Source organism: Crocodylus porosus, unplaced genomic scaffold, assembly GCF_001723895.1.
Source record: "Crocodylus porosus isolate Cpor-Errol unplaced genomic scaffold, CroPor_comp1, whole genome shotgun sequence".
Taxonomy (NCBI): domain Eukaryota; kingdom Metazoa; phylum Chordata; order Crocodylia; family Crocodylidae; genus Crocodylus; species Crocodylus porosus.
In genome coordinates, this window is record NW_017728909.1 from 48,146,178 (window position 1) to 48,172,154 (window position 25,977).

The 25,977-nt window shown below is 41.2% G+C and overlaps 1 protein-coding gene across 4 annotated transcripts in view; it reads right to left on the bottom strand.

Annotated features, from left to right (window-relative positions):
* IQGAP2 (IQ motif containing GTPase activating protein 2) overlaps window positions 1-25,977 on the bottom strand; it is a 157,147-nt gene that overhangs the window by 84,412 nt on the left and 46,758 nt on the right. For all 4 annotated transcript variants that reach the window (XM_019532223.1, XM_019532219.1, XM_019532220.1 and 1 more), the window contains exon 2: window positions 2,686-2,842. In XM_019532223.1, coding sequence (XP_019387768.1) covers window positions 2,686-2,842 — 157 coding nt within the window. The remainder of the gene's footprint in view (window positions 1-2,685; window positions 2,843-25,977) is intronic.

The following is a 25,977-nucleotide window of genomic DNA, read 5'->3' on the forward strand; positions in this document are numbered from 1 at the left end:
TTCTCACTGCCAAGAGAAGGAAGATGCTATAGATGCTTTCTTGCTTTTTAATAGGCTTTTATTTTGTATGCACAAAGCTGAATGTAATTAGGAGAGAGGGGTCTGTTAGCAAAAGTGATATTTTAATCGCAGGTTTCCTGTCAATCCATAATAGCTCAGTTGATCTATAATAAGAAAAAGGCATGCAATGCAGTAACTTAGTAAATAAGTAAGAGGATAACTTTTGTTGAGATCTTTAACATGGACTGATTTTTACTGTAATAGAATCACATTTGCACTCCCCATTCCATCCCCCAAACACAGAACAGGCCCTTTACCTGAAAATCTATTTCCAAGTTAAAAAAGGATCTATTCTGAAGAAACTGACTGGTTTATAAATGCCAGTATAAAAAAAGACTTCAGTAGTCATTTTATAAACAAAAACCTAGGGTTTTATTTTGTTTTTTGTTTTTAAAGGAAAACAAAATTTGAAGAGTGGAAACTTCCCTGAAATATTGAAACAAAGTTATAGAACTTTTCCCTCCTGTTTCAAACAATATTAAATTCATTAGATCATTCATTCCCTACTCTGTCAACTCCTGGAGAGCAAAAATGCAGCCTTGCTTTCTCACCTTCTGGAACATATCATTTTCTAACTAAGATTAAGCCACAGGAAAAAAAACAACAGTACAGGGGACATGCCTATCTAACGTTCTGTATTAACAATTTTTTTTTTTACAGATTTAAACAGAGTGGACCAGGACAGCATCGAGGTTACTAAGTGGGTTTAGTCACAGCATAAGAAGTGGAATAGAATCTGACGCTATGTGTATTTAAACAGAAGTAGTTACACGTTCAATTACTTTAAGCCCTGAGTTCAGGATAAAGATCCCTCCCTCCCTGCCAACAGTTAGAAGGCAATCAATTTAACACTGAGCAATAAATACTGGAGGGGCAGGACAGAGGAGAACAAAAACCTGCTCTAGTTTTAGAAGTTAAGAGGGTTGGAGGGGCAGGGAATGCTGTTTTACCTTCCAAGTCTGGTTATAAAAACAAACAAGATTCAAGTTCTAATCAAGATTCCATTAAAAGAACTCTTGAACTTACTTTTATACCCACAAAAAACAAAAGCTAAAACACACCAAATCCATTTTCCTTTAAAGTATCCATTCTCCCAATTCAGCCTCCTTTTGTTAATTAACAAAAAATAGCAGCCAAAAATAAGCAAAGCTACCTGAATTCCTTATCAATGTACCCAAAGCATCCTGCATTTTGCTTTTTCAGTTGTTTTTGCTGCCCTACGACAGAGTTAGACATCAACCTGAACACACAGCTCTAATAAGGAGGGTATTTGCCAACATAAGATTATAAACAAGTGCCTATTAACAATGTCATCAAAGCTCGTGTGCATTCCTAAAGGGCTACAGATGCCTGGTATACATCATACTTAAAACACGATTACCACCTGAAATTGTACCATAAAGTCTCAGTGCTAACGTGTACAACCAATTTATGGTGCCATGAAGTGGCAAACCAGCCACAAAGATATTCTATAAAATACACAGAACATCTTTGTGACTTGTTTGTATGACACCATAAATTGAGCATGTAGCACCCCCATACTAAAGCTGACAATCAGCTGATTGTCGGCAGCCTGGGGAAAAGGACCAATACTGTGAAGGGGACTAGCATCAGTCCCAATGCTAGAAGCAGGGATCAGTTTGCAAGGTTCTCAGGCAGGGGAAGCCAAGAGACTTCCCCAGCTACAAGCCTGGAAAACCCTACACCTAGCAGCCTTCCATGCCTTGCTCTGTGGGGTTGTAGAGCAAGGCACTTCAAAAAAGAGTGCCAGGAAGCTGGGCTGCACACATTTTTAAAGATCTTGGGGCAGGATAAAGGGAGAGGCTTCCCGACACCAAGGTTTCAGTGCTCCAGAACTTTAATGTGCAGGCAACTGGGCAATCCTGGTGTTTCAAAAAGGTACAAACTGTAGTACTCAAGAGTGAGGAGAGAGCTATATAATAAAAAAAAAATATTTTTCAGAAAACAACATGCTAGATGTCCACAACATTAGCTCCAGGGAAAACCCGTTCCCTTAAGAACAGAAAGGATTAGCATTTGTCGAGTTACAATCCAGTAAGAAAAGGAACCCATGGCTTCTGGCATGTTTATTTAATAGCACCACGGAATACGATCCCCGATTCCCAACAATCGTGCCTCCTGCCATTCCTACTGGGCTGTCATTCGACAAACAGCAACCCCTTTTCTTAAGAGAACAGGTTTTCCTTCGAGTCACTGTGGACAACTATCATGTTTTTTTCTACAAAATATTTATTATATTGCCCTCTCCCTGCTTTTCAGCACTGAAGTTTGTTCCTCATTTGGTGACTACACTTTTATATAAGCTTCCTTTAGCTGTAGTGAACAAGAGAAAGAGGTAAGACTGTTGATACAAAACACAGAACCGGTTACCTAAAAAGTAAATGAAAACAAGAGTTTTCCAAAATCTAGTTTGTGTATTAGGACACAATATATTCAATTAACATAGGAAAAATGTAAAGATACAAGGGAAAAAAAAAGTATGTAATACCTTTCTGTAAAGCCCTGATGATATTATTTAATTGGACTACGCATGATAGCACTAAGAACAGTAGATATTGACCTTTACTATTGGTTTTAAGCCAGTCCCAATTAAACATTAGTTACCTGATAACGAGTCTGTTCCACATCATAGATTTTCTTCTCTGAAACCAGATTTGGGGCAAAGAATTTGGCTAGTTTGGCAAGGTAAACTCCATTCCTTAACCCTTCTTCCAGCTCAGTAGTGGGGGGCAGTTCTTCACGCAAACAGACCTCCATCCACCTACAAATACATTGAAGATTACAAGTTTTTGTTGCTTGCAATGTTTACACTGTATATTGTAATTAGAATACCATTACCCAGTTATAACTTCTGCAACAAGAAGAATCAAAGAAGTTAGTAAAATACCTGCCAACAGTAGGAAACATCTCAGTGCTCATCAACACTGCAGACCAAAATCATTACCAAAGGAGTCATTACTGTGCATCAGTTTTCCATGGATCACTGACAAACACATTCTTAATTGTACCCTATGCATAAAAATGGAATATTTCAAAAGGGGGCATTTACTTCCAGTGTCACACTACACTTCAGTGTTTCCTACTTTCCTCAGTAACATCAGAAACTTACAAAAATAAATCTCTTTTAAATAACAAAATCAGGAAAATGGAAAGATGTACATGTAATTGGAACTCTAATTCAGAAACATATTTAGGATCATAGGAAAGCAGGGCTGGAAGGAACCTCATACAGTCATCTAGTCCAGCTCAAGGCTGGATCATCCCTGACAATCTCCCAGCAAACAAATGGAGATTCTACAACTTCTCTAGTTCCAATGCTTGACCACCCTCTTAATATCTAGCCTAAATTTCTTCTGCTGAGGTTTGAAGCCATTTTTCTTACTCCTGTCCCCTACGGCCATGAAGACAAGCCTATCTACATCCTCTGTGTAAATGGCCAGGAATCCTGGTTTTCTCCATTTAAAATAACTGCAAATTCTCCAATTATAACCACCCCAAATCTGTGTTTTACTGTGATTAAAATGAAATGCCACTATAAGTATCCATTGAATGCAATGTTTTATTGTTATATTTACAGTTTTAAAGCAATTTGAAAGCCTACCAGTGCCTCAAATCACTATAATAATATAAAAATCTAAATACCTATATATTTTGGCATTTGATGTTGGGTTTATCACAGAAAAATCAGAACTCCCCTTGCCCCCTCCACTTGTCAGGACATGGGTCCAGCTGTGGCTGGTCCCCACCCCCTACTTTGTGGGGCTGAGGAGCCCTGATATGCCGATGACCTGCACATGCTATTGCCCCTCACCCCCAGCCCACAGCCCCCTGGGAGCTGCTGGTGCCCCGCACCCCTGACTCACAAGCACTGCTATGATGAGACATCCCCTGCCCACTCAGCAGCAGCAGGGGGCAAAATTCTGCACTGCCACACCCAGTGCTGCTGGGTGTGAGCCCAGAGAGCCTGCAACAAGCAGCCTGCATCTGCCCCTGCCCTGCACACAAATTTGGGGGGCACATGCCCCCCTGCCATCCCCTGGACAAGCTGCCCACAACTCCATCCTGCTCTCTGCCCATGCCCTGCAGCTGTGCATTTAGGCCCTGGGCCCCAAGAACCCATATAACACCCTGGCTGGGCCACAGCCCCAGCTCTAACCCCAGCCCTTCCCAACTCCCTCCCTCACAATGGGGGCCTCAATCCCTCTCTCCCTACCCCAGGTTTACCTATGGGGAGCTGCTCTCATGCCGCCTGGCTGCCACATGCACGTGAGCATGCACATGGCACCCCCTGCCTCACTGCAATCCTCCCACTCCTCCCAGGCCCTTTTAGGCTGGAACTCTGCCAGCCTGCAAGGGAAAACCTGCTATTTCCCACATTTTTCTACTTTGAAGGAGAAAATCTGCAATTTACCATGGCAAACTGAAAACCTGGATCCTTGGCAATCACCCTTCAGGTATCTGAAGATTGCTAACAAATCCCCAAGAAGGGGATGGGGGGAAGTAGGGGGGCAAGTGCTAGAGGTCAAGGCAGGTGCAGGAAGGGGAGGGTGGGCAAAAAACAGACAACAAGGGGCAAGCCACTTGATGCCCTTGCTGCCTGCCTCCTCCCACTGCTGCTTGCCTGGGGGGGGAGGGGGACATTTAAAAATGACACATTTATGAAGTTTCTAGGTATAAAATGCAATTGCTGGGGGGAGTCCTTTTACATTCTGTCATCTTGAATTTGGATAAATACAGTAATCCTCCCTCTAAAATAAATATTTTAAAGTGCATAAAATTCTATGTAGTATCCCTAAGTATAACTCAGTCTGCAGCTGAAAAACTTAAATCTTACCCATTAGACCAGAAGATCTAATAGACATCACTGCGACAATGAATGAGGGGGAAAGCTGAAGAAGACACTGGTTTGCCTCATTAAAAAAGGCAGAGAGAAAACAGTTGACAACCGCAGTACACTTCTGGTATCACTCTCCAGATCAGTATATTTATCTAACTAAATGTGGAACCTGAATCCCAAAGCAAGTCAGTCATTTTTTTTCTCCCTACAAAAAAAACTCAATGAAAAAATCATCTCATGTTAAAGACTCAAGACAAATGACCTATTCCATTACACTCTTGGATTTGTTACAGGACATATGAAAGCTGTTTCACTGAGGCATAGCCTATCCAAATAGCTCTTCAGGAAACCACTAGCAATAAATTTTGATCAGTATCATACAAAGCTGTATGGAACGAGCATTATTAAAGGAGCACTGCAGCCTACAATGCAAAAAGTGTCAGTGGAAAGTATTGTTTCACCAACACATTCTTTGTCTTACTTCACCCCATGTGTTTATTTTAAGGCTCAATGCCAAAGTTTACGGCGCTATCTTTATTAATCACATTTTATAGAGAGTGTGGAAAAATATACATGCAAGTGTGAAGTCTCATACTATTGTCTTATGTTTTGGAGAAAACTGATAAGAAAAATGCTACGTTTACTTTAGTTTAATGTTGAATCCAGACTTGTTGAGCCCAGTCCTTTTCATGGAACATTTTTCCCAGACTCATGACTTCTAAAACAGTTGTCCAAAAAGCAGAAAAAGCTGACCAAGTGGTAAATGAGAACTGTTTATTCTGGGTCAAATGATCTTATAGTCCAGTCAGCCAGTCATAAAGAAATTGTTTGTATGCAAAACACAGCATGCTTTTTCAGAAGTCAGGTTGCAATAAGCATGTCATACTGATTATATCACTTTAAATTCTAGGTCTTTGTCCTCCTCTTAAAAAGAGACTTCTTGGTCTCCTGAATCCAGGATACTAAATGCATCACCCTGGAACTTTAAAAGAAGATCACCACTCTGCCCCTCTGGTACAAATGAAGTGGCTGCTCAAGAGGTGCTTTTTGCTTCTGCATGAAACAAAGCCCAATATTGAAGCCTGCAGGATCCGAAACCTAGCACATACACCTCACCACTCCAAGAAAACACACGTCAGATTTTGCCAGGAGAAAATGTGCATGCAACAGCAGAAGCTCAATGGTCAACTGCTATCAAGACTGTTTAGTGCACAAATGAAAGGAGTTTTTATACAGATGGTGACAAAATAAGAACCAAATCACATACTAGGCCATTTATATGTAAGCAGATTGGTCAGCCACGGGGGATAAGGACTAAGTAAATATTTCTCAGACACTGCTTTTTTGCAAGAATTCACAAGCTATTATCTACAGCTGCTATTAACAGGTGAGAAAAGGAGAAGAGTTTAAGTACTCCAGGCCTGGTTTAATCAGGGGATCTAAGAGTGTTTGACTCCTCCTTCCCTCATGCTTCAGCTATGCTGCAACTGCTCTCATAGTTTTCTAGCTTCCCACTGTTGTTGAACAAGTGCTTTTGGTCCTCATATACCACATCAGCTAGAGACACGAACCCACATTCTGAAGCCATCTCCAGAATGAGATGGTCCTTCAGCCGTGATAAAAAGACTGGGAGATGGAAAGCAAGCATTACGAATGGCAACCCCAAGGTCTGCAACAGCCTGCCACGGAGGTGGTTCAAGCACCTACACTGAACACCTTCAAGAGTAAATTGGATGCTTATCTTCCTGGGATCCTATGACCCCAGCTGACTTCCTGCCCTTCAGGCAGGGGGCTGGATTCAATGATCTTCTAAGCTCCCTTCCAGGCCTAATGTCTATGACATGAAGTCAAAACTTATACAGGAAAGGTGCGCCTCTTAGGGTAACAAGGAACAATGGTCACAAACTGGCAGAGTAGATTTAGGTTAGACATCAGGAAAAACTTGATGATAAGAGTGGCCAAAAGTGTGGAATGGGCTTCCAAGGGAGGTGGTACTCTCCCCTATCTTGGGGGTCTGTAAGAGAAAGCTGGATAGGCATCTGGCTGTGGTCATCTGACCCCAGCACTCTTTCCTGTCCAGGCAGGGGGTCAGACTCAAATGATTGGTTAAGGTCCCTTCTGACCCTAGCATCTATGAATCTATGCATTTCAGACGAACAAAAAGGAGACAGTTGCAGCTCAAAAGAAATTCTGAAGAGATGAGAAGGGGGGACAAAATACACCCTCCCACCCTGGAAATAGTGATAGGATATTCTGGATTGTGGGGCAGGGGGAGAATAGAACCAATCTGTAAAGGAAAACAACTGCATTATGCAGGTACCTGTACCTACTTATCATTAGGGCACTACCAAATGCACAGTGAAGCGGGCTGTGCTGCAGCTCCTTTAATTTTGCACGTTTTCCCACACGCCCCTCCCCATCACTGACTGGTGGAGGGGCCCTGCTCACTACTATAAAAACAAAAAACACCCAAAACAAGAAATGGCAGGGAGGCAAAAACGCAGTTTTAAATATGGTGCCATTTTTGCCTTCTCTGCCAATTGGCCAAGGGGCCCCAGCGCTTGCTGCTAACTGGTGGGGAGGCACAAAACAGCACCATGTTTTTGCCTCCCCATCAATTGTAAATAGACTCCACACCTTTATTTGCAACCAGACTGCAAGAGTTTCCCGTTCTACGTTGTTGCCCACCAAGACATAATGAAGAAGACCATGCCTCAGGTCATGCCACTTTTCACCACCTTCCCCCCTCCTTTTTATTACTTACAGACTTAACTGGAAAGATGGTAACAGAAGTGTTAGAGCTACAGATTATGTATAATCAGGGCACTGCAGAAAAGAACATTTTGTGGTTGGGAAAACATAGTTATGCTTCTCCATAGAAACATATTGGGAATTCTTCAGCACAGCCTACAAAGGCACAGTGAGGCACAACCAAGGTTCAGAGTTCAGCCTGTATTCTCATTATCCACTGCAATTTAACCGATTGCTCACTCTGCCCTTAACTTCACTGAACACAACTGTAGTTAAATATGGACCATTCCATAAGATTTCCTCACTTTATATTGAGTAGAAATGAGAAGTATGTTTGACAGTTACACTTTTTAAAAGGCTGCTTTGAAGCAATTTATTTCTGCAGACAAAAACCATGGTTGTCTTGGTAGACAACCTTCCAGCTGTTTTTCCTCGAGTGCATATTACTGCAGCATCAGCTTTTTATTTTTGGCGGTAGACAATTACATTAACTGTACTCAACAGAAGCCTAATAATTAATACTATTGTTATGTGAGGGCAGAGACCAACTTAACATCGGACAGTACAACATTATTTTTCTTCATACAAACCAGTAAAATATACCTTCTGCTATAAAAGTCCTTGCCAATTTAAAATTTAACCACGGCAGCAGCAAAATCTTGCACACGGGGTACAAAATGCATTTTCCTTGTTTGTACTGTAAAGGACCACAATCCGATCTATGATATCATGGCTTTAACTATTACTAGTATACAGCATACAGATTCCAAGTGCAATTACAGATGTACATTAACATCTCTCCCACTGCAAGAAAAGTCAATCCCTGCAATTCCAAAAATCCCAGGAAGAGTGAATCTTGGCTTGAATCCCATACACTTTCCTTAAAATCAAAAGGCACACCACAGTGAGATCATCCTACCTCTCAAGTATGAGATAAGGAATCACAAATAAGGGTATTCAGCAACGAGCAGAGAAGGAGCTTGGGGACAAGATTCCTAGTTGCATGCGTCACGTAAAGGGGCTAAACCAGAAGAAAAAAAGGTCTCTAAAAGCCTTACAAAAAACTACCAACACAACACTATACCCCACAGAGCCATCGCCATTCCTGGATCTTACAGCTGCACCTCCAGAAATATAATCTCTCTCATCCAATGCACCAAATGCCCAGATGGAAAATACACAGGAGACACCAAACAACAATTGCGCACCAGAATGATGCACACTGGAAATCTATCAAAGACAAGAATACCCAGCTACCTGTGGGGGCACACTTCTCACAAGAAAACCACTCTCTCCAATCTCTCAGTCCTCATCCTCAAAGGAAACTTGCAAAACACTTCCCAGAGACAAGCCTATGAACTCCACTTCAACCTCCTGGATACTAAAAGTCATGGACTAAATATAGACATTGGATTTATGACACATCATAAACCTGCCTGACATTTGACTCCCCAGGTATCTCTCCACTATTCATCCCCCTTCTCTCACTCCCCCCTCCCACCCCAGCCTGTGTCTCACCCATTGATGACTCAGTCTACATTTTCACTGACTGCCTGTCTTTTATGCATACCAGCCCAGCCTCTGGTTTCTTTATTTTTCATTCCATCCAGGAAGAGCACACACCAACTGCTGAAACTTCCTTAGCCTGATGAAGGGTTTTTGAACCCGAAAGCTTGCTTAATAATTGTTTTCCAACTATTTAAGTTGGTCTAATAAAAAGATTCACCCAAAGAACCTTGTCTTACAAAACTAGAACTCTTGGTTCCAAAATGATACCTTTTACTAGACCAACTAGAAAATGGCAAGAACATTGTCCTTTCCTGCAAGTCCCTTTGTTAGGCTCTGGAAAAAGTGTAGATGGTACAAGACGGTAAAAAGTCCCCATAGGTAGGAAATAAACTTCATTTTTGCACAGAGGGAGCTGAAGATGGAAGTCTGTCCCTCTGGGTCCATGAGAGTGTCTTTGTGAGCTGTGCTGAGTAGCTCTTTGATGTGTTGATCAGGCAGAATTCTTTCCTTGGAGGTATCAGATGGCTGGCAGGGAGGAAAAAAAACAAAAACCACAAAACCTTCCTTGTTGTTCTGCAATGAAGTTTAAAATCCAAAAAATTCTAAAAGATTCTAAAAGCCTTAGAACTTGTTGGAGAATTCCCTGTTGCCAGAACTGTGGAGACTACCCCTACAAAATATGATGCATGTGTTAAGCAGAAGTGGAGTTATGCTACAGTGAGGCTGCAGCACTGATGAGATTCTGGGTTGGACTATAAGTCTACCAGACAAAACACAGAATCGTAGACAGTAAGGCTTGCAAGGCACCTCAGGAGGTCATCAAGTCCAACCCCCTGCTCAAAAACATTGGATACAACTGTATCCAAGAAGAAAGTAACCTAAGCATACATGCCCTGTACAACACCCACATTAGTAAGTTAAAAACTATTCTTAAAAAAAGATCAAACTTTTAGCTTATGTTTAGAATACTACAGTAGATGCAAGACCAAAAAAAAAAAAAGATAACTTCTCTTTCATATAGGAGTACTCAACTCTCAAAGAATAAGAACAAAATACACACACTGCCGACACTAGACTCTGGTACCAAATAATCGGGCCAAGCAAGAAGTGCTAAGCTACAGTTTTCAACTACAGCACAATGCTTTTTACTCTTGGCAATAATCAGTAGATAAAATAAACGTTAGGCAGTGACTTCCTGGCATGATAACAATCATTACCTCTATGCTACAACTTATAAGCACCACCAGCCTATTGCTTCATAGGACTCCAGTTTCTATATTTGATTGTATACAATGTAGCAGTAATACGGAGATCAGGCTTATACTTCTGAAGACTGCATTCACACATGAACAAAATTAAATGACACTCGATGCATCAATATATTTTGGTTATAAAAGTTCATTCTTATTTTCGTAAAGTTTGTGACGAAAAGAAAAAAGCACTGCTTACTAAAGCATTGGAACTTTTCTGTCATTCAAAGATCAAGTTTCATTACACTTCTGAGCATGCAGGGGTGTGACTGAAAAATACTGCTACAGAATAATATCTGAACTGCTTTATACTTAGATGCATCTGTTTCTTAGAGCTTACCCTATAACCTGTGCAATCAAATACGTATCTTTTTGTAGGTTATTTTTATGATGCATGAAAACAGAAAGATCAATTTTTAAAATCAGAAACACTACTAAGTGTTGTTTATGGGAATTACTGAAAGCAAAAGCTAAAGAAAAAGATTTGTTTGGTTAACATCACCATTTCCTTTTTGTACTTTTTGGGCACATAACCACTGACTTCTTGGTCTGCTTTGAGGCCAGTGCACATGTGTGGAACTGAGAAGCATCTGACCTAGAGATGGCTTAAAAATGAGACCACTTAATTTAAGGATGGGAAAAAACAAAATTAAAAAAACAGCTCTAGCTGTTTTAAATAGAGCTGAGAGTCCCCCATTAATGGAAAGCCACAGGCAGTATAAGATTAACAACAGAATGAGACAAAAGTCAAAGATCAAAAAACAGTTCTGTGTTTAACAGTAGTTTAAAAGGTTAGGTATAATCCACTAGCCACAAAACATTTTAATGTCAAATCTATTTTAGAGAGATGCGTGAAAACATGTCTCCCCTGCCCTAGTTGGAATTCAAGCATCTTGCGTGCTCACGCTCTCTGGGCATTCTGATTGGGCGTCTCAGCAGCCAATCACAATGCTTACCGCAACAGACAGGACAGACCGACCTGGGGCGGGGGGGCCACAGCAGCAGCACTGGCTGGTGGCAGCTGCATGCAAGCTTCCTTCCCCCCCACACTCATTCTTGACAAGCAATTCGCTAGTATGCAATATAAATCTCCAGTCAGTTGCATACCTTGCAATTAAAGATGAGCAGTAGGGTATTAAAAATAAAAGCAAGGTTTTGACTTGTAATGTGGGTTTTTTTATTCCAATGGAACTCTCTTTTAAAATAATTCTTATGAACCACAAAGTCAAGGAGTTATGTTGTAGCCAGAATGATCCAGAAATTAGGCAAGTGGAAAAAATTTGTTAGGGTGATATCTTTTTTGATCCAACTATGTAACTGGGATAAAGTTAGACAGGCTTTTGAATGCAAAACATTCTTTGCAGGTCCCTGATCACAGAAAGCTAGGCACAGCAGTCAAAGAATTGCACTGTAAACAAAAAAAAAAAAACAAACAAAAAATGCTCCCCGGACCTCGAAGCTGCTCAACTAAACTGACACTGCCCATTTCACTACTGATATATTTGATCAGTCAATTTTACTAAGCAACTGCCAGTGCTCCCAGTACTTCCCTGCTCAGCATCAGAGCCAGAACTATCAGGGTGTAGGCACACAGAAAAAGGGATAGTTAGCACTGTTATTCTTAAATTAGGGAGATGAAGACAGACTTCTGCTTATGCAAGCTTATAATATAGATCTCCGATTGTTAGTTTAAGGTGTAAATCTACCACACCTTCTGCAGCATAGGACAAGTCACTGTAAGGCAGGGAAGAGTGGGGTGTTACAGCACTGACACAGTCAGACACTAAGTGGAAGCATTAAATTTACATCATGAATGTGGACAGTGCTGCTAGCAGTAGCTGCTTTGTTCCATCTCCCCCTTCCTCAGTTCAGTTCCTCAAGTGGTTGTGCTCTCTCCCCTGCCAGTTTCAGCACTGATAGCTGGCGGTAACTGCTCATGCACACACTTACACTACAGAAGTCTATAATGCAAAAGGTTATCCCTCAATGAAAGAGGACCTTACAAGATTTCAAAATTCTTTTTTCAATATTCAAAAACAGATCCGAATGCTTAAACTTGGGTCATAAAAAGTGGTACAAATAGTTATGCAAAAACTGCTTCAACACAAGTGACATGGATTTACCCCATCTGCAGCATATTACTACTTTCCTGGAAGTTTCAACCCTGCACTGCTACTTTTCCAGGAAGAGTAAGTTTACACACACACACACACACACACACACACACACACACCTTTGATGAATTCTCTACACTGTATCAAGGAGGGAAAAAAAAAAAATGTGAATTTCTATAAACCTTACCTTGATACAGTCACTTAAAACTACAGTTAAGAAATCTATTATACATATGTAATTATTAAGTATTACAGGCTTTTTTGCAACCCTGCATCTAGATTCTTCAAGTCCCACCTATGAAAAGCTGGTGTAATGTCGTAGTCCTCTTGTGGTAGCATTTGGAGCACCACAAATTCATTGTGCAGTGGTAGATATGACAACACCTGGTATCAGGCAGTGGAGAATTGGCTCTCGAGTGCAGTATATCAGAGTGATAAATTATTAAGCTACACTTTTTTCATGCTAGGCTTCTGTTGCTGCCATGGAAACTACAACCACATTTACAAGATGAATTGAGGGTGTTATTAAATCCAAGTTCACAAGATGGCAGCACTGAAGCAACTTGTTCTTTTAATCTGTTCTTTTCCATTGCGCTTTATGTGGGTTAATCAGCGATTAGAGTCCAGAAAGTAAAACTTCCCACTCAGAACACTGTTCTGGAGTCTCAAATGGACCAGCTCTGTCCAAGGTTTGCTGTCCTGGTCAGCAAATCATTTGATAAAAGCCAAGCCTCGTTTACTCAGCACTTCCAAGAGCTAAAAAGTACAGAGATTTCCACTGTAAGCAGTCACCATTCCAGTGTACAGCAGTTTATACCTGCATACATCACTGTCTGGGGCACTGTCCAACCTCTATAATGAAACATGCACTTTCATACAACTCTTAAGAGAAAAATAAAAAAAAGACTTATTTTGCTACTTTTTTTTTTTTTAAGCTGTGCAGTGATATCAGGATTTCTCCAGTTACATATCAAGCACATCTAATTCAGCAACTATTCTTGAAGATAAAATGTACTGAGCAAGGTCCAACACTAATAAACCAAATCTACATCATGAAGAAGAGATTCAACTTACTCTTGCTTCTGGCTTGACTCCAAGCTGCTAGGGGCCAGGAAGAAATGCTGAAGAGGCAGCTCATTAAAGTCCACTGGAGGATCAGGGAAGGGAGGGGGTGGGAGGAGTGGGGATGAAAATAATAGGAGGAGTTAGCAGTGCTTTAAATACACTAAACAGCTATAATGAGCAGCAGCTCAATTAAGAAATGCCATCTGATCCTCCTTGGCTGGAAGAACTGTGACCAGTGTTCTGAAGAACAGTGCTACCTCCCCACCCCCCCAAAAAAAAGGAAAAAAAAAGATATTATAGGATGGAACTGAGCTGTGTGTTAAATTAAGGTTAAATTTCACAGTGATTTGTGGAGGAGAAAGACTGTAGCAGAAAGAACTGATAAAACTTCCAGGGAGCTTAAGTTAGAAAACGCACGCAAATTGAAGATGACAGACAGCTCAGTGATTCAAATACACCATTTCATTCAGAATCTAGATCCTCGACAATTTGGTTTTGATGTAGTAAAATAAACCATACTAAACACATGCATCCTATATTAAGGCTTTTGATAATATCTCAATACTAATAGGTTGCTATATTGGTTAGAGGTGTGAGACAAAGTTTCTAGCCCAGATGTAGCCTAAGAGGCAGAGAGAGCCTCCAAGCTCAGACTTTAAACACAACACTGTGGTCTACGCATGCCGTTTGTGTATGCACTGACGTTGTTTCTTCCTAATGCAGCTTCTGTAGCTGCAACCTCTGTTTATGTAAAGAGTGGTGAGCACACCTTCTACAAAATAAATTTAAATATTTAAGACTTCTAATTAAGCCTTTAGCTTTTAAGTAAGAGTCCTTAAAACTCAAGCTCCTTCCAAAACCTTTCACTGCTGTTTAAGTAACATGTTGGTACAAAGCCAAAAAAAGAAAGTGTACTGCTTTGTTAAAGTAACTTAAGTGTGATGTTTACTATAAATATGCAGTAACTAGCCTTTTGGTTGCCATCGCTCAATTCCCCTATCAATTAGACTCAAGCTACATGTAAAGTTGCACAGCAGGCTCCTGGCTTTGTTCTATAAAATACCTAACACATGTTTTAGTGACCAGAACCATTTAACAGAACCCAAAGACGACAGGGTTTGAGAGGTCTAAAAATCTGTATGTTAGTTAGGACAAATTACCAAGCTGACCAATCAAAATACCCAATACAAAAATGCTAGCTGCTCTGAACTTTGCAATTGCAGGTAGGCAGGCTTCAGAGTGCTAGTTCCTGCTTCCAGATTATCTCCATTTATCTGCATTTGCTCCTCCTGATCACAGAATAAAGTACCAGTCTCATCTCAGGTACAGTACTTAGTTTAAACTAAGTCAACCCCAAATAAAGTGACACCCCAATAATTAGATTCTATAATAGGAAAATTTACAAGTCATTATAATTTTACAGGTATAGAAATTAATTATCAGATAGCAGCCTTAAATTCAATCCGGAGGAAGCTGATGCTCATAGCAGGGGTACCCACATGGTAAAGGGCACTGGATCCCCAGCTTGGCTGTGCAAGGACCAGGATTGGGGGCTGTGCCCAAGTCCAGGGCTTCTCCTGGACTTGGTATTTGGGTCTGCATGTAGGTTGTGAGGTGCTCTGTAGCAAAGCTTGGGGGTGCAGAGCACAGCCACCTCATTTCCCTTTCTCCACCCCACCACAACATCTTCAACCTAGAGCTGGCTGGAGGGGGCACTGGGAGGACACACGGAAAACACTTGAGATCTTCCTAAATACTATTTCCTGTACCATTTTTGCAGCCTCTACTTAAGAAGAAAAAACGAACATGGAAACCACAAAGCACTCAAAGTCACTCTTTCTTGATCAGCCAGCCACTCACAGACCAAAAACAGTTGGGGTTTGTTTTTGTTTCATCTGGGGGAAGGGGGGGAGGAGGGGTTTAAAAAAAGACAAAAAAAAGACTGCACAAAAGTAGTAACAAAGTTATTTGAGCTGAAAAGTATATCCCAGTATTCATTTCCCAAATTGGGGAAGAAGAGGCATAACCAAGGAAAATTATTAAAAATCAGCAGCAAAACTGACAGAAGGGGCTGAATATATGGATGAGTGGCAAACTACAGTAGGGTGTATACCCAAAAATAGGTTGGGAAAAATGCTACCTTATTCTACAGTCTGACAGCAAAAAGAGAAGGTTAAGGTTAACTGAAGGCTTTTTTTATTTTAAAATAAAAAAACTTTTGAAATTGAAGACACATACAAGACACAACATCAATATATTTCATTTAACCTGTTACTATAATAGATTTTGTATCATCTTCAATTGCAGATTATCCTCCGGCTTTAACCATCTGTCTTAATGTCTTAGCCACAATAAAAGTTGCGCCACTGAACAGGGATCACATTAATTTATTTATTAGTTTAATTTTCCTTGATATCATCACTTTCCTCAGAAGCTCTAAGAGGGGGAATTAGAATTTATTTTTTTTCTTTTAAATAGAAATAGAAAACGGTCTTCCATATTCACAATAGGATGGACAAGGCATATTCCCAAAACTGATCCATAAGAAAACTCTGGTTACCACTTCATCCTCTAAAGGTCCCATATAAAAACTTGATGGGTTCTTTTTTTGATCATGCAGAAGTAGCTTGTCTGTCCAATTACCATGTCCAAATTAAATATTTGCTTTTTATAAGGCTTTGAAATAGACAGAGATAGTCTGAGATGCATTAGTAATACATCTCATGTCCTATATAAATCTTGGTGATAGACCAAAAATAACTTTACTGGTGCAAATTTAGTCTATGCTTCAGTATTGTCAGAAGTTTAAAATAAGAATTCAGAAAGATTTGCTATGTTTCAGAAGCCACCCAGTTCATTTGTGGCTTTTTAAAAAAAAACCACCCACCAAATTGAGGAGGAAAAAAAAAACAAAACAAAAAACAGGAAACTAAAGGTGACATTATAAGAATTAAAATGGCTTTGATGCCAAATATGAAAATCTCATTAAAAATCACTTATGCCAGATATCTGGCAGGAAATGATATACTGCACCTTAGAATCCAGGGACTTACAGAATAAGAGCCTGTCACTTAGGTTTTAAAAATCTGCATTTCATTTTTCTGAGTGTGACTATTACACTGAGCCTATCAAGAACATTATTCTAGGGAAAAGCTTTTAAAATTTTGTTTAGATTTTGATGAGGAGCTTTGACCAAGTCCCTCCACCACAACTGAGAGATCTGAAACCTCTGCCCTGGCTTAAAAAACATTAACATGCAAGATCAACTATTGAGATTTCAAATGGGAATCTACAGTGTAAAAAAAATATTCTGATCCGTTATACTCTTACAGATCTCTTTCAAATTCCTTCCAACAGAAGAAGTGCTTCATCTTCTGTAGTCAGAAAATGAAAGAAAAAGCCAAGACCTGCCATTTTCTGAGGGGTGCCTTGCATTGAATTAGTTTGAGAACCACTCTTTAATATGTCAAATGACAACTGGCTAGAGCAGTTTGGCACCTTAAGGTCTGCAGGCTAAATCCAGTCCATGGAGCCATTTTCTCCTACCTGTGGAGCTAGGCTGCTTTATCTGGGTGACATGAAGAAGTACTGGTGGTGGTGGTAGCAACAGAGGCAGCTGTGATGCACACTGGGTTGGAAGCAGTTCATATTTGCAAGAAAGCTCTTAAAAGCATGCCCTGCTGCAAAGTGTTGTTAACCCCCGGGCTGACATAACACCAGAATTTCTGTGTTGACAATTACAACATGGATTACTCTTTTCATTGTGACCTAACCAGTTAGAATGCTGGAGCATTCAAATGTCTGTGAAGACTGAAGTGAAAGACAAGGTCAGTCCCCAGGCTACCGCACCTGACAGCACAGTTTGGGGAGGAGGTGACCAGGCAACAGTGATGAAAGGACAGGTTAGAGGCTATTTAAAAGAGCTGGGCACTCACAAGTCCGTGGGGCTGGACGTGATGCACCCAAGGGTGCAGAGGGAGCTGGCTGATGTGACTACAGAGCTACTGGCCTTCCTCTCTGAAAACTTGTGGCAATCAGGTGAGGTCCTGGATAACTGGAAAAAAGGGTAGATATAGAGCCCATCCTTAAGAAAAAGGAAGAAGGAGGATCTGGGGATTATAAGCCACTGAGCCTCACCTCAGTCCCTGGAAAAATCACGGAGCAGGTCCTCAATGAATCCATTCTGAAGCACTTGGAAAAGGCGATTAAGAAACGTCAGCGTGGGTTCATGAAGGATAAATCATGCCTGGCCAACCTGATTGCCTTCTATGATGCAATGACTGGCTTTGTAGATATGAAGAGAGTAGTGGATGTGATGTACCTTTACTTAAGCAAGACTTTTGATACCATCTGCCACAACATTCTTTCAGTCAAGCTAAGGAAGTATGGCTTGGATGAATGGACTGTAAGGTGGATAGAAAACTGGCTGGATCATCAGGCTCAAAAAAAGGTAGTAAAATCAAATGGCACAATGTTTAGTTGGCAACTGGTATCAAGTGGAGTGCCCCAGGGGTTGGTTCTGGGGCCAGCCTTGTTCAGCATCTTCATCAACAACTTGGAAGATGGGCTGGAATACACCCTCAAGTTTGCAGATTACACACGATGGAGGTTAGTAGATTCACAGGAAGGTAGGCCTAAGATTCAAAGATACCTGGACAGATTGGAGGAGTGGACCAAAAAGAAATCTCACAAGGCTCAATAAAGGACAAGTGCAAAGTCCTGCACTTAGGACAGAACAATCCCATGCACCACTACAGGCTGGGGACTGACTGGCTAAGCAGCAGCTCTGCAGAAGAGAACCTGGGGTTTACAGTGGAAAATAAGCTGGATAGGAGTCAGTGTGACCTTGTTGTCAAGAAGGCAAACAGCATGCTGGGCTGCATTAGTAGGAGTGATGTCAGCAGATCCAGGTAAGTGATTCTTCCCCGCTACTCAGCACTGAGGAAGCCACATCTGGGAGTACCATATCCAGTTTTGCACCCCCCTCCTCCCCCCATAGAAAGGATGTGGACAAATTAGACAATCTAGCAGGTGGCAACAAAAATGGTTGGAGGCTGGGGCACATAACTTCTGAGTAGAGGCTGAGGGAACTGGGCTGATTCAGTCTGAAGAAGAGACTGAGGGGGTATTTAATATCAGCCTTCAGGTACCTGAAAGGTGGTTCCAAAGAGGATGGAGCTAGACTGGTTCTCAGTGGTGGTAGACAGAACAAGGAGCAATAATCTCAAGCTGCAGCAAGGGGAGGTTTAGGTTGGATATTAGGAAAAACTCTTGCTAGGAGGGTGGTGAAGCACTGGAAGGGGTTATCTAGAGAGGTGGCAGAAGTTCTATCCATGGAGGCTTTTAAGGCCCAGTTCAACAAAGCCCTGGCTCGAATGATCTAGTTGGGGGATGGTCTTGCTTTTAGCAGGGGTTTGGACTCAATGACCTCCTGAGGTCCCTTCCCACCCTAATGTTCTATGATTCTACTTTGATAGCTGAACGTTAAAATGTAACTAATTTTTCATTAAATGGAAATACTTGAACAACCGGCTAATGGCAGTGCCCAAAACAGTTTGGGGTTCTATAGAAAAACAAAATTAAAAATATATGCCACTACTTAATGTAACCATATAAATACCTAGGTGTGGGTATATAATGTAATAGTCCTCATTTGAGACAAGACACAGCAGAAGAGAGTCCAGAATGTAACAACAGAAGTCATAGGCAGTCACAAACATTGTGAACCTTTCTATTTGAAGATACATTAGTGATTTAAAATACTGAAATGTTACAGCAAAGGTATTGTTACTTAAGCAGGTATTTATTCTCTTATTATAAAAGAGACTAAAGAAACATCCAGGAAAATTGAAAAGAAAATCTAAAGGAAACTTATAGAATCAGTGACAGACACCAAGTAATGAGTGTGCTAAAATTCTGAGGGGTGTACTTGGTAGCTGCGTTGGTCTGAGAAAAAGAGACATACAAAAAAACCACAACTCTTGGTTCCAAAATGATACCTTTTATTAGACCAACTGGAAAATGGCAAGAAAGTTGTCCTTTTCTGCAAGCTTTTAGGACCATAGTCCCTTCGTCAGGCTCTGGGAAAAATGTAGATGGTAAAAAAGTCCCCATAGGTAGGAAATAAACTTCATTTTTGCACAGAGGGAGCTGAAGATGGAAGTCTGTCCCTCTAGGTCCATGAGAGGTGTCTTCTGAAATGTTTTGAACTGTTGGTAGAGCATCAGTAACTATTCAAGCATTTTTGCAGGGGGCAAGGGTGGGACAAGATCTTGCATAATAACTTACATTTCAACAGATTCTCTAAGAGGGTTAGATACCATAAAAAGGAGGGAAGTTAAACTGAAACAGCTCTGATTCTGATGTACTTCAACCAGTGCAATCTATTCCGGTATATAGCTTCATCTTAGAGAATTTTCTAGAGAAAAAAGTTAGTTTTGCAAAAATCCATTAAAGATTAGGCAATCATTTGTACTGCCATTTTTCTCAATTTAAAAAAGGGGAAAATAAGCTGCCCACACCATGATGATAAAAGCACAGACCAAGGACTGGTAGTGTGGATTTCTGGAAGCTAGTACCATATCTGAAAAGCAAAAAAGTCAGCGTTCCTCTTAAGCAAAATTTATTATGCAGTCCAGTAAACCTCACCGTATAATTTAAGAGTTATTCTCACTGAGTAATGTTCAAGTGTTTGCAGTGCATTTTCATATTACAAAAACAATGCATTTCAGATGTCTCCAGTGTAACAAGTGCAGAGACCATAAAGAAACTACGTCTAATTTGTGACGTTTGCAATGGCCCTCCCAATGAGTGCCAGTTAAAGGGTGTCAGACAGACAATTAAATCAATCCATGCACACGACATCAGTTTTACTTAGTAAACACCCATAAAGGGCTGTGTCTGCTAACTTGACGCAAGAATATTCCAGTCAGTCAATTTACTTCAGAGCCAAGCTACTTTGATCATGTTAAAATCACCAAAACATCAGAGCTTGTTAGGTCTGTACAGTGATAGAAGCCAAGTCACTTAAATTGCTATTTTGACTAGGCAGGTCCTCACATGCTTCTCCTGTCCCTATACACCTTTTCCCAAAAATAATTAAATTTAACACTTTAAATGGTGAGGTCTTTGAAGTAGGGTTGTTTCTTTACTATGTGTGCTACAACAGTATGTGTTGACCCCTATCCCTTGGTTATTGAAATAGAAAGCCACCCAAAAGTTGGATTTCACTGTCCTGTATCATTCTTGGGCCACAGAACATGGGGTGCAGCTTTAAACTGACCCCACAACCTGGGATGCCTGTAGCTTTATCGTATGAAAATGGAATACACCTTGCTCATAGTATGAAAGCTTTTCAGGAGGAGGTATCAGCCCAGTTTCAATCACAGCAAGTTAGCAGCAAAAGGGGAGAGAGATTTTTCTAGAACAAAAGCGTCTAGCTTTTAGGGGAAGAGAAGTTCGAGGGCTATAAATCTCATCAGTCAATAGACTTTGATGAATGCGATACAAAGTGGTGCTAAAGGCTGTGAAAGATTCCCACATATCAACTGGTGAGGAGGGAAAGTGATAGCTGCAAGCAGCAGCTGTTGCTGCCGAAGGAAGGAAGGAAGGAGAAACCAACTGCCACCGCTCAAGCCTTGTTATTGCCAGAAAGGAAAGTCAGGAAGAGAGCCAACCACACAGCTGGCAGATAAGGGAACCCAGTAGGATGGCTGTCAGGTCAGCAAGATTTACTCCAGGGCAAATGAAACCAAAAAAGCTGTAGTCTGTAAGAGCATGGAGATGCCCCCAGTAGTGATGGGAAGTGGCCAGAGGTGGGAAGGGTGGGCTGTGGGCAAGAGGGACAAGATGAGTCTGTGCTATTCTCACAGCCCAAAAAATTACTGTGTAAACCCCTTCACTGGCCCAGCCTCATTCAACTGCAGTAGTTTTGGGCTAGCTGGCACCAGAGTAAGGAAAAAGCAGCAATTCCTTCCCACCCTCCCCAACAACCACACACAAAATGGGGTTATCTGCCTGGAATCATAGCATATTCCCTCCCACCCTTAAGAAAAAAGTATCAATAGAGATAAGAAACCATTTAAGGCATGGATAGGTGTACCAAGACAACTCAGAATTCAAGAATGACTAGTTGAATTCTGATGGATCATTTATATTGTTAAGCAGCACCTTGGACTGAAAAGTTAAAGGATATCACACAAGATTTCAAATAGAACAAAGTATGCAATCAAATTATCTAGCCAAACTAGACAATGATCTCTTATTAAAAGCATCTTATTTTAGCTTGTCACATGAACAGGATGCAAGATAAAAAATGTACTTGCTTCTTTCTCTGATAATAGTTTAGATATGTATTTTAGTTACAAAAATAAATTTAGTTCCAATTTTCAATACAATAGACACATTTTGCCAGCATTACTCAATGTTTTAAATACTGTAGAGGAACTATAATATGAAAGAAACTATCTATGTAAGAAGGAAAAAATTATGCCAATTGGAAGTCCACATTTTTCAAAGGTCCGTCTGTTCGCTATTGAGATTGTAAACCACACAGAAGCAGGGGTGGAAGGAACCTCTGCCTCAGGCAGGATCATCCCCAACGCACACCAGCCTAAGCAAATCCATTATCTAATCTATTGGGAAAGCTACTACACAGTCAATCATGACAAAAGCCACAAAACAAACACCCTAACCTACCAAAAAGTTAAAACAAGAGAACCACAGCATGAAATCAATAGATCCCAGGGACAGAGAAACCCACACTACAGAGAAAAGCAAAAAACTCACAGCTTGTATCAATTTGACCAGAGGAGAAATTCCTTCCTGGACCAAATATGGTGATCCATCTGACCTCAAGCAGAGGGGTAAGATCCTCTAGCCAGGAAACTAGGTTTAAGTCCCAAGCAGGAATACTGGCACACCCCAGTGGGTCACAATCCTTAACCTTGGGTGTGCCCAACACCCAATGCTTCTGAGGAATGCTAAAAGTCTGACATAGCAGGAAGGAGAAAAACATTCCCTCCCAGCTCCATGTGGCAACCAACAAAGCCCAGAAGCATGGGACGTGCCCATAGCATGGCACTGGCATAGCTACTCTGCCTGGACTAATGACTCTCCAACCTCTTCTTGGACACCTTCAGTGACAGATTTCACAACAGTTCCTCAGCGGTCTATTCTACTGCCTTACTGTTCTAAGGATGAAGATGGTTTTTGGTTATTTTTTAAATCTAATCTAAACCTACTTTGCTACAACTTAAAGTCATTGGTCCATGTCTTACTCTGCAGCAAGACAGGAAAGATGCATTTTCCCTTTTCTTTCTGGGAGCTACTATGGAGAGCAGTTGATTCATTACTATAGTTAATTTCTACTCTTTTACCAGTAGTTCCATTGGAAAGCTTTCCCCAGTCCAGAGGAACAAAAACTGTTCTTCATTCCCTTCTGGAAGCCATCTCTACGTACTGGATCCTGGCTGTAGCTACTAAAAGTGGAACAATGTTTAAGCATACAGCCACTCAACAGCCATCTGCTTTCTCTAGCAGGAAGCACAAGCCTTCTCTCTTTTGCAACAGACTTGCTAAAAATATTTTCTGGATGGAGGGGAAAGCTTTCTGTTTGTAGGCCCAGCCTACACCCAAGGCCACACAGACCACCAAACCACTCAACCACCAGAGTGCAAGAGACTGCCTTCTCAAGCAGACTGAAGCTTCATAGAAACAAGTGAAATACAAAATACTTCCTTACACAGAATTCAGTACTAGTGCACTAAAGATAGTCAGATGTCAATTTGGCTCATGTATGCTACCTACATGGGACTCCATATATAGCCATATATCAAGGAGTGTTCTTTTAAAGTCATCATAACATGATTTCACCTGTGCCTGGATCAGTAATTTGGCTCAAAATACCAAGTTTTTCCATTAAGAACCACAGAAAAATTAAGAAACTGAATACCGTTTTACCCAAATCCAAGACAACTTGGAAATCAAAAGGCAACCCCCTAACAATAAGTTACTGTGCATGGAAAGTTATAAGCGTTAGATTTTATACATGAAAAATTATAATTACTCAAGGGTCTTTTAAATTTGTCCCTCCCACTGGGGCAGCAGGCAAAGCAGATCCTCTCCCTTGTCCTCCCTGCATTACTGCACCCCCTGCCACTTGTCCCCTGCTGCCTGTCCCAACCCAGCCACTTGCTCCCCCTCCCTCCAGCACCATTTATCCTCTTCAGCAGCTCTGTCTCCTGCCCTAGACAAGGGTACAGAGCACATGGTGGCTCCAGCTCGGACCTAGCCACACTGCAGCGGCAGCACCACCAGCTCTAGCTTAGAACAGGCAGCTGAGGCCTTGGGCCTAGATCAGGCACCTCTGCTGCTGTGTGGATCTTCCCTGTGCTCTTCTCCCCACCTCCACTGTGATCTCCCCTGCACTTCCCTCACTACATGCCCCCTCCCCTACATGGTCTCCCCTATACTACCCCCACCCCTACCATGCCCCCTCTGCACAAGGCAACCCAGCTGTAGCCCAGGAAAGGTGCCCATAGCGGCTCTGGATCTAAGGGCCAGAGCTGCAACAGCCAACTGTCCCATACCAGTTCTTGAATCTAAGATAAGGGTTCCCCTCTGAACACCCCTCCCAGTTGAATGGGTTAAAAAACAGAAGTAAACTTGCCTTGGATTTGAGTAAATATGGTACCTTTGAGGCAAATCAAAATCCGATAGCGCTACTGGACGCAGCAAAAACTTCCCGGTTTGCTCACACCTCTTTAATAACCACTGTAATTCATTATTAAACACGTATTGTTCATGAGGGAGACTTAAATCATAGAATCCTAGAAAATTGGGGTTAGAAGGGACTTAAATCATATGACTTGTGTCCTTTTAATAATTTTTTAAAATTAATAAGCTTAACATTTATGCTGTAGTAGTGCCCAAATGCCATTAATAAGGTTTGCTGCTGCATAAAATAAGGTGAGACTCCTTGACTTAAGCAGCTGAAACTCTAAAAGACAAGATATAACAAGTAAATGAGCTCAGCTGGCATGCTAGAAGTAGACACACATACAAAGTTCTTAGCTGGTCAGGCCTAGGAATCAGTAAGTTGTTCAGTGATTAAAGTTACAGTACTGGATAGCTACTAGAAACTGAAAATCAAAGCTCTTGCTATTTTTCTTTTCAGGAATGCTTCTAAGCATCTGTCAGTATTCAATAAGCTTAATAAAGTTAAGGTGTCTCTAGCAAGTGGCAGTTCTTTGCCAAGAGAAATCTCACACCATAAAGTCTTTTGTGCAGCACGCAGTTGACAGACATCTCATCACCCTTCTTTCACCCCTCTACTAAAAGTTGATTAGAATATGTTCAGCCTATGCATATACCCATACACAGATAACCCTCCCCCAAAAAGCCTGGAAAATTATTCCTTTTTGCATTTCTAACATGAATGTTAGAGAGCTGGAAAGGAAGGAGAATATGAATACTTATCCTTCAGAAATATTAACTATTTTTCTTCTAGTTTATCCCTTTACAACACAGGTTTGAAAGGCTAGCAGCTGTTCTTTCTCCTCAACAGCACATGATCATGGAACCAGATGGAATACATGCAAATATTCACAGGGCCAAACGCAATGCATCTAAGGGTGCTGAGGGAATTGGCTGATGTGATTTCAGAGCCGCTAGCCATTAACTTTGAAAAATCATGGCAATCGAGTGAGGTGCCAGATGATTGAAATAAGGCAAATATATTGCCCATTTTTAAGAAAGGGAAGGATGATCCAGGGAACTACAGACCAGTCAGTCTCACTGCAGTCACCCAAAACATCATGGAGCAGGTCCCTCAAGGAAATCGATTTCTAAGCACTTAGAGGAGAACATGATCAGGAACAGTCAGCATAGAGACTCACCAAGTGCAAGTCATACCTGACCAACCCGATTGCCTTCTATGAGACAACTGGCTCTGAATTCAGGGAAAGCAGAGGATGTGGTATACCTGGACTTTAGCAAGGCTTTTGATAGTCTCCCACAGCATTCTTGCAAGCTAAGGAAGTATGGGTTAAATGAATGGACTGCAAGATGGATAGAAAGCTGGGTGGATTGTCAGGTTCAACGGGTAGTGATCCATGGCTTGAGGTCCATTTGGCATCAAGTGGAGTGTCCCAGGAATTAGTACTGGAGTTGTTTTTGTTCAATATCTTCACTAACAACCTGGAAAATTGGATGGATTGCACCCTAAGCAAGTTCGCAGATGATACCAAACTGGTAATATAGTAGATACTCTGAAAGGTAAGGCCAGGATTCGGAATGACCTAGACAAATTAGAGGATCGGGCCAAAAGAAATATCATGAGGTTCAACAAAGAAGAATGCAAAGTCCTGAA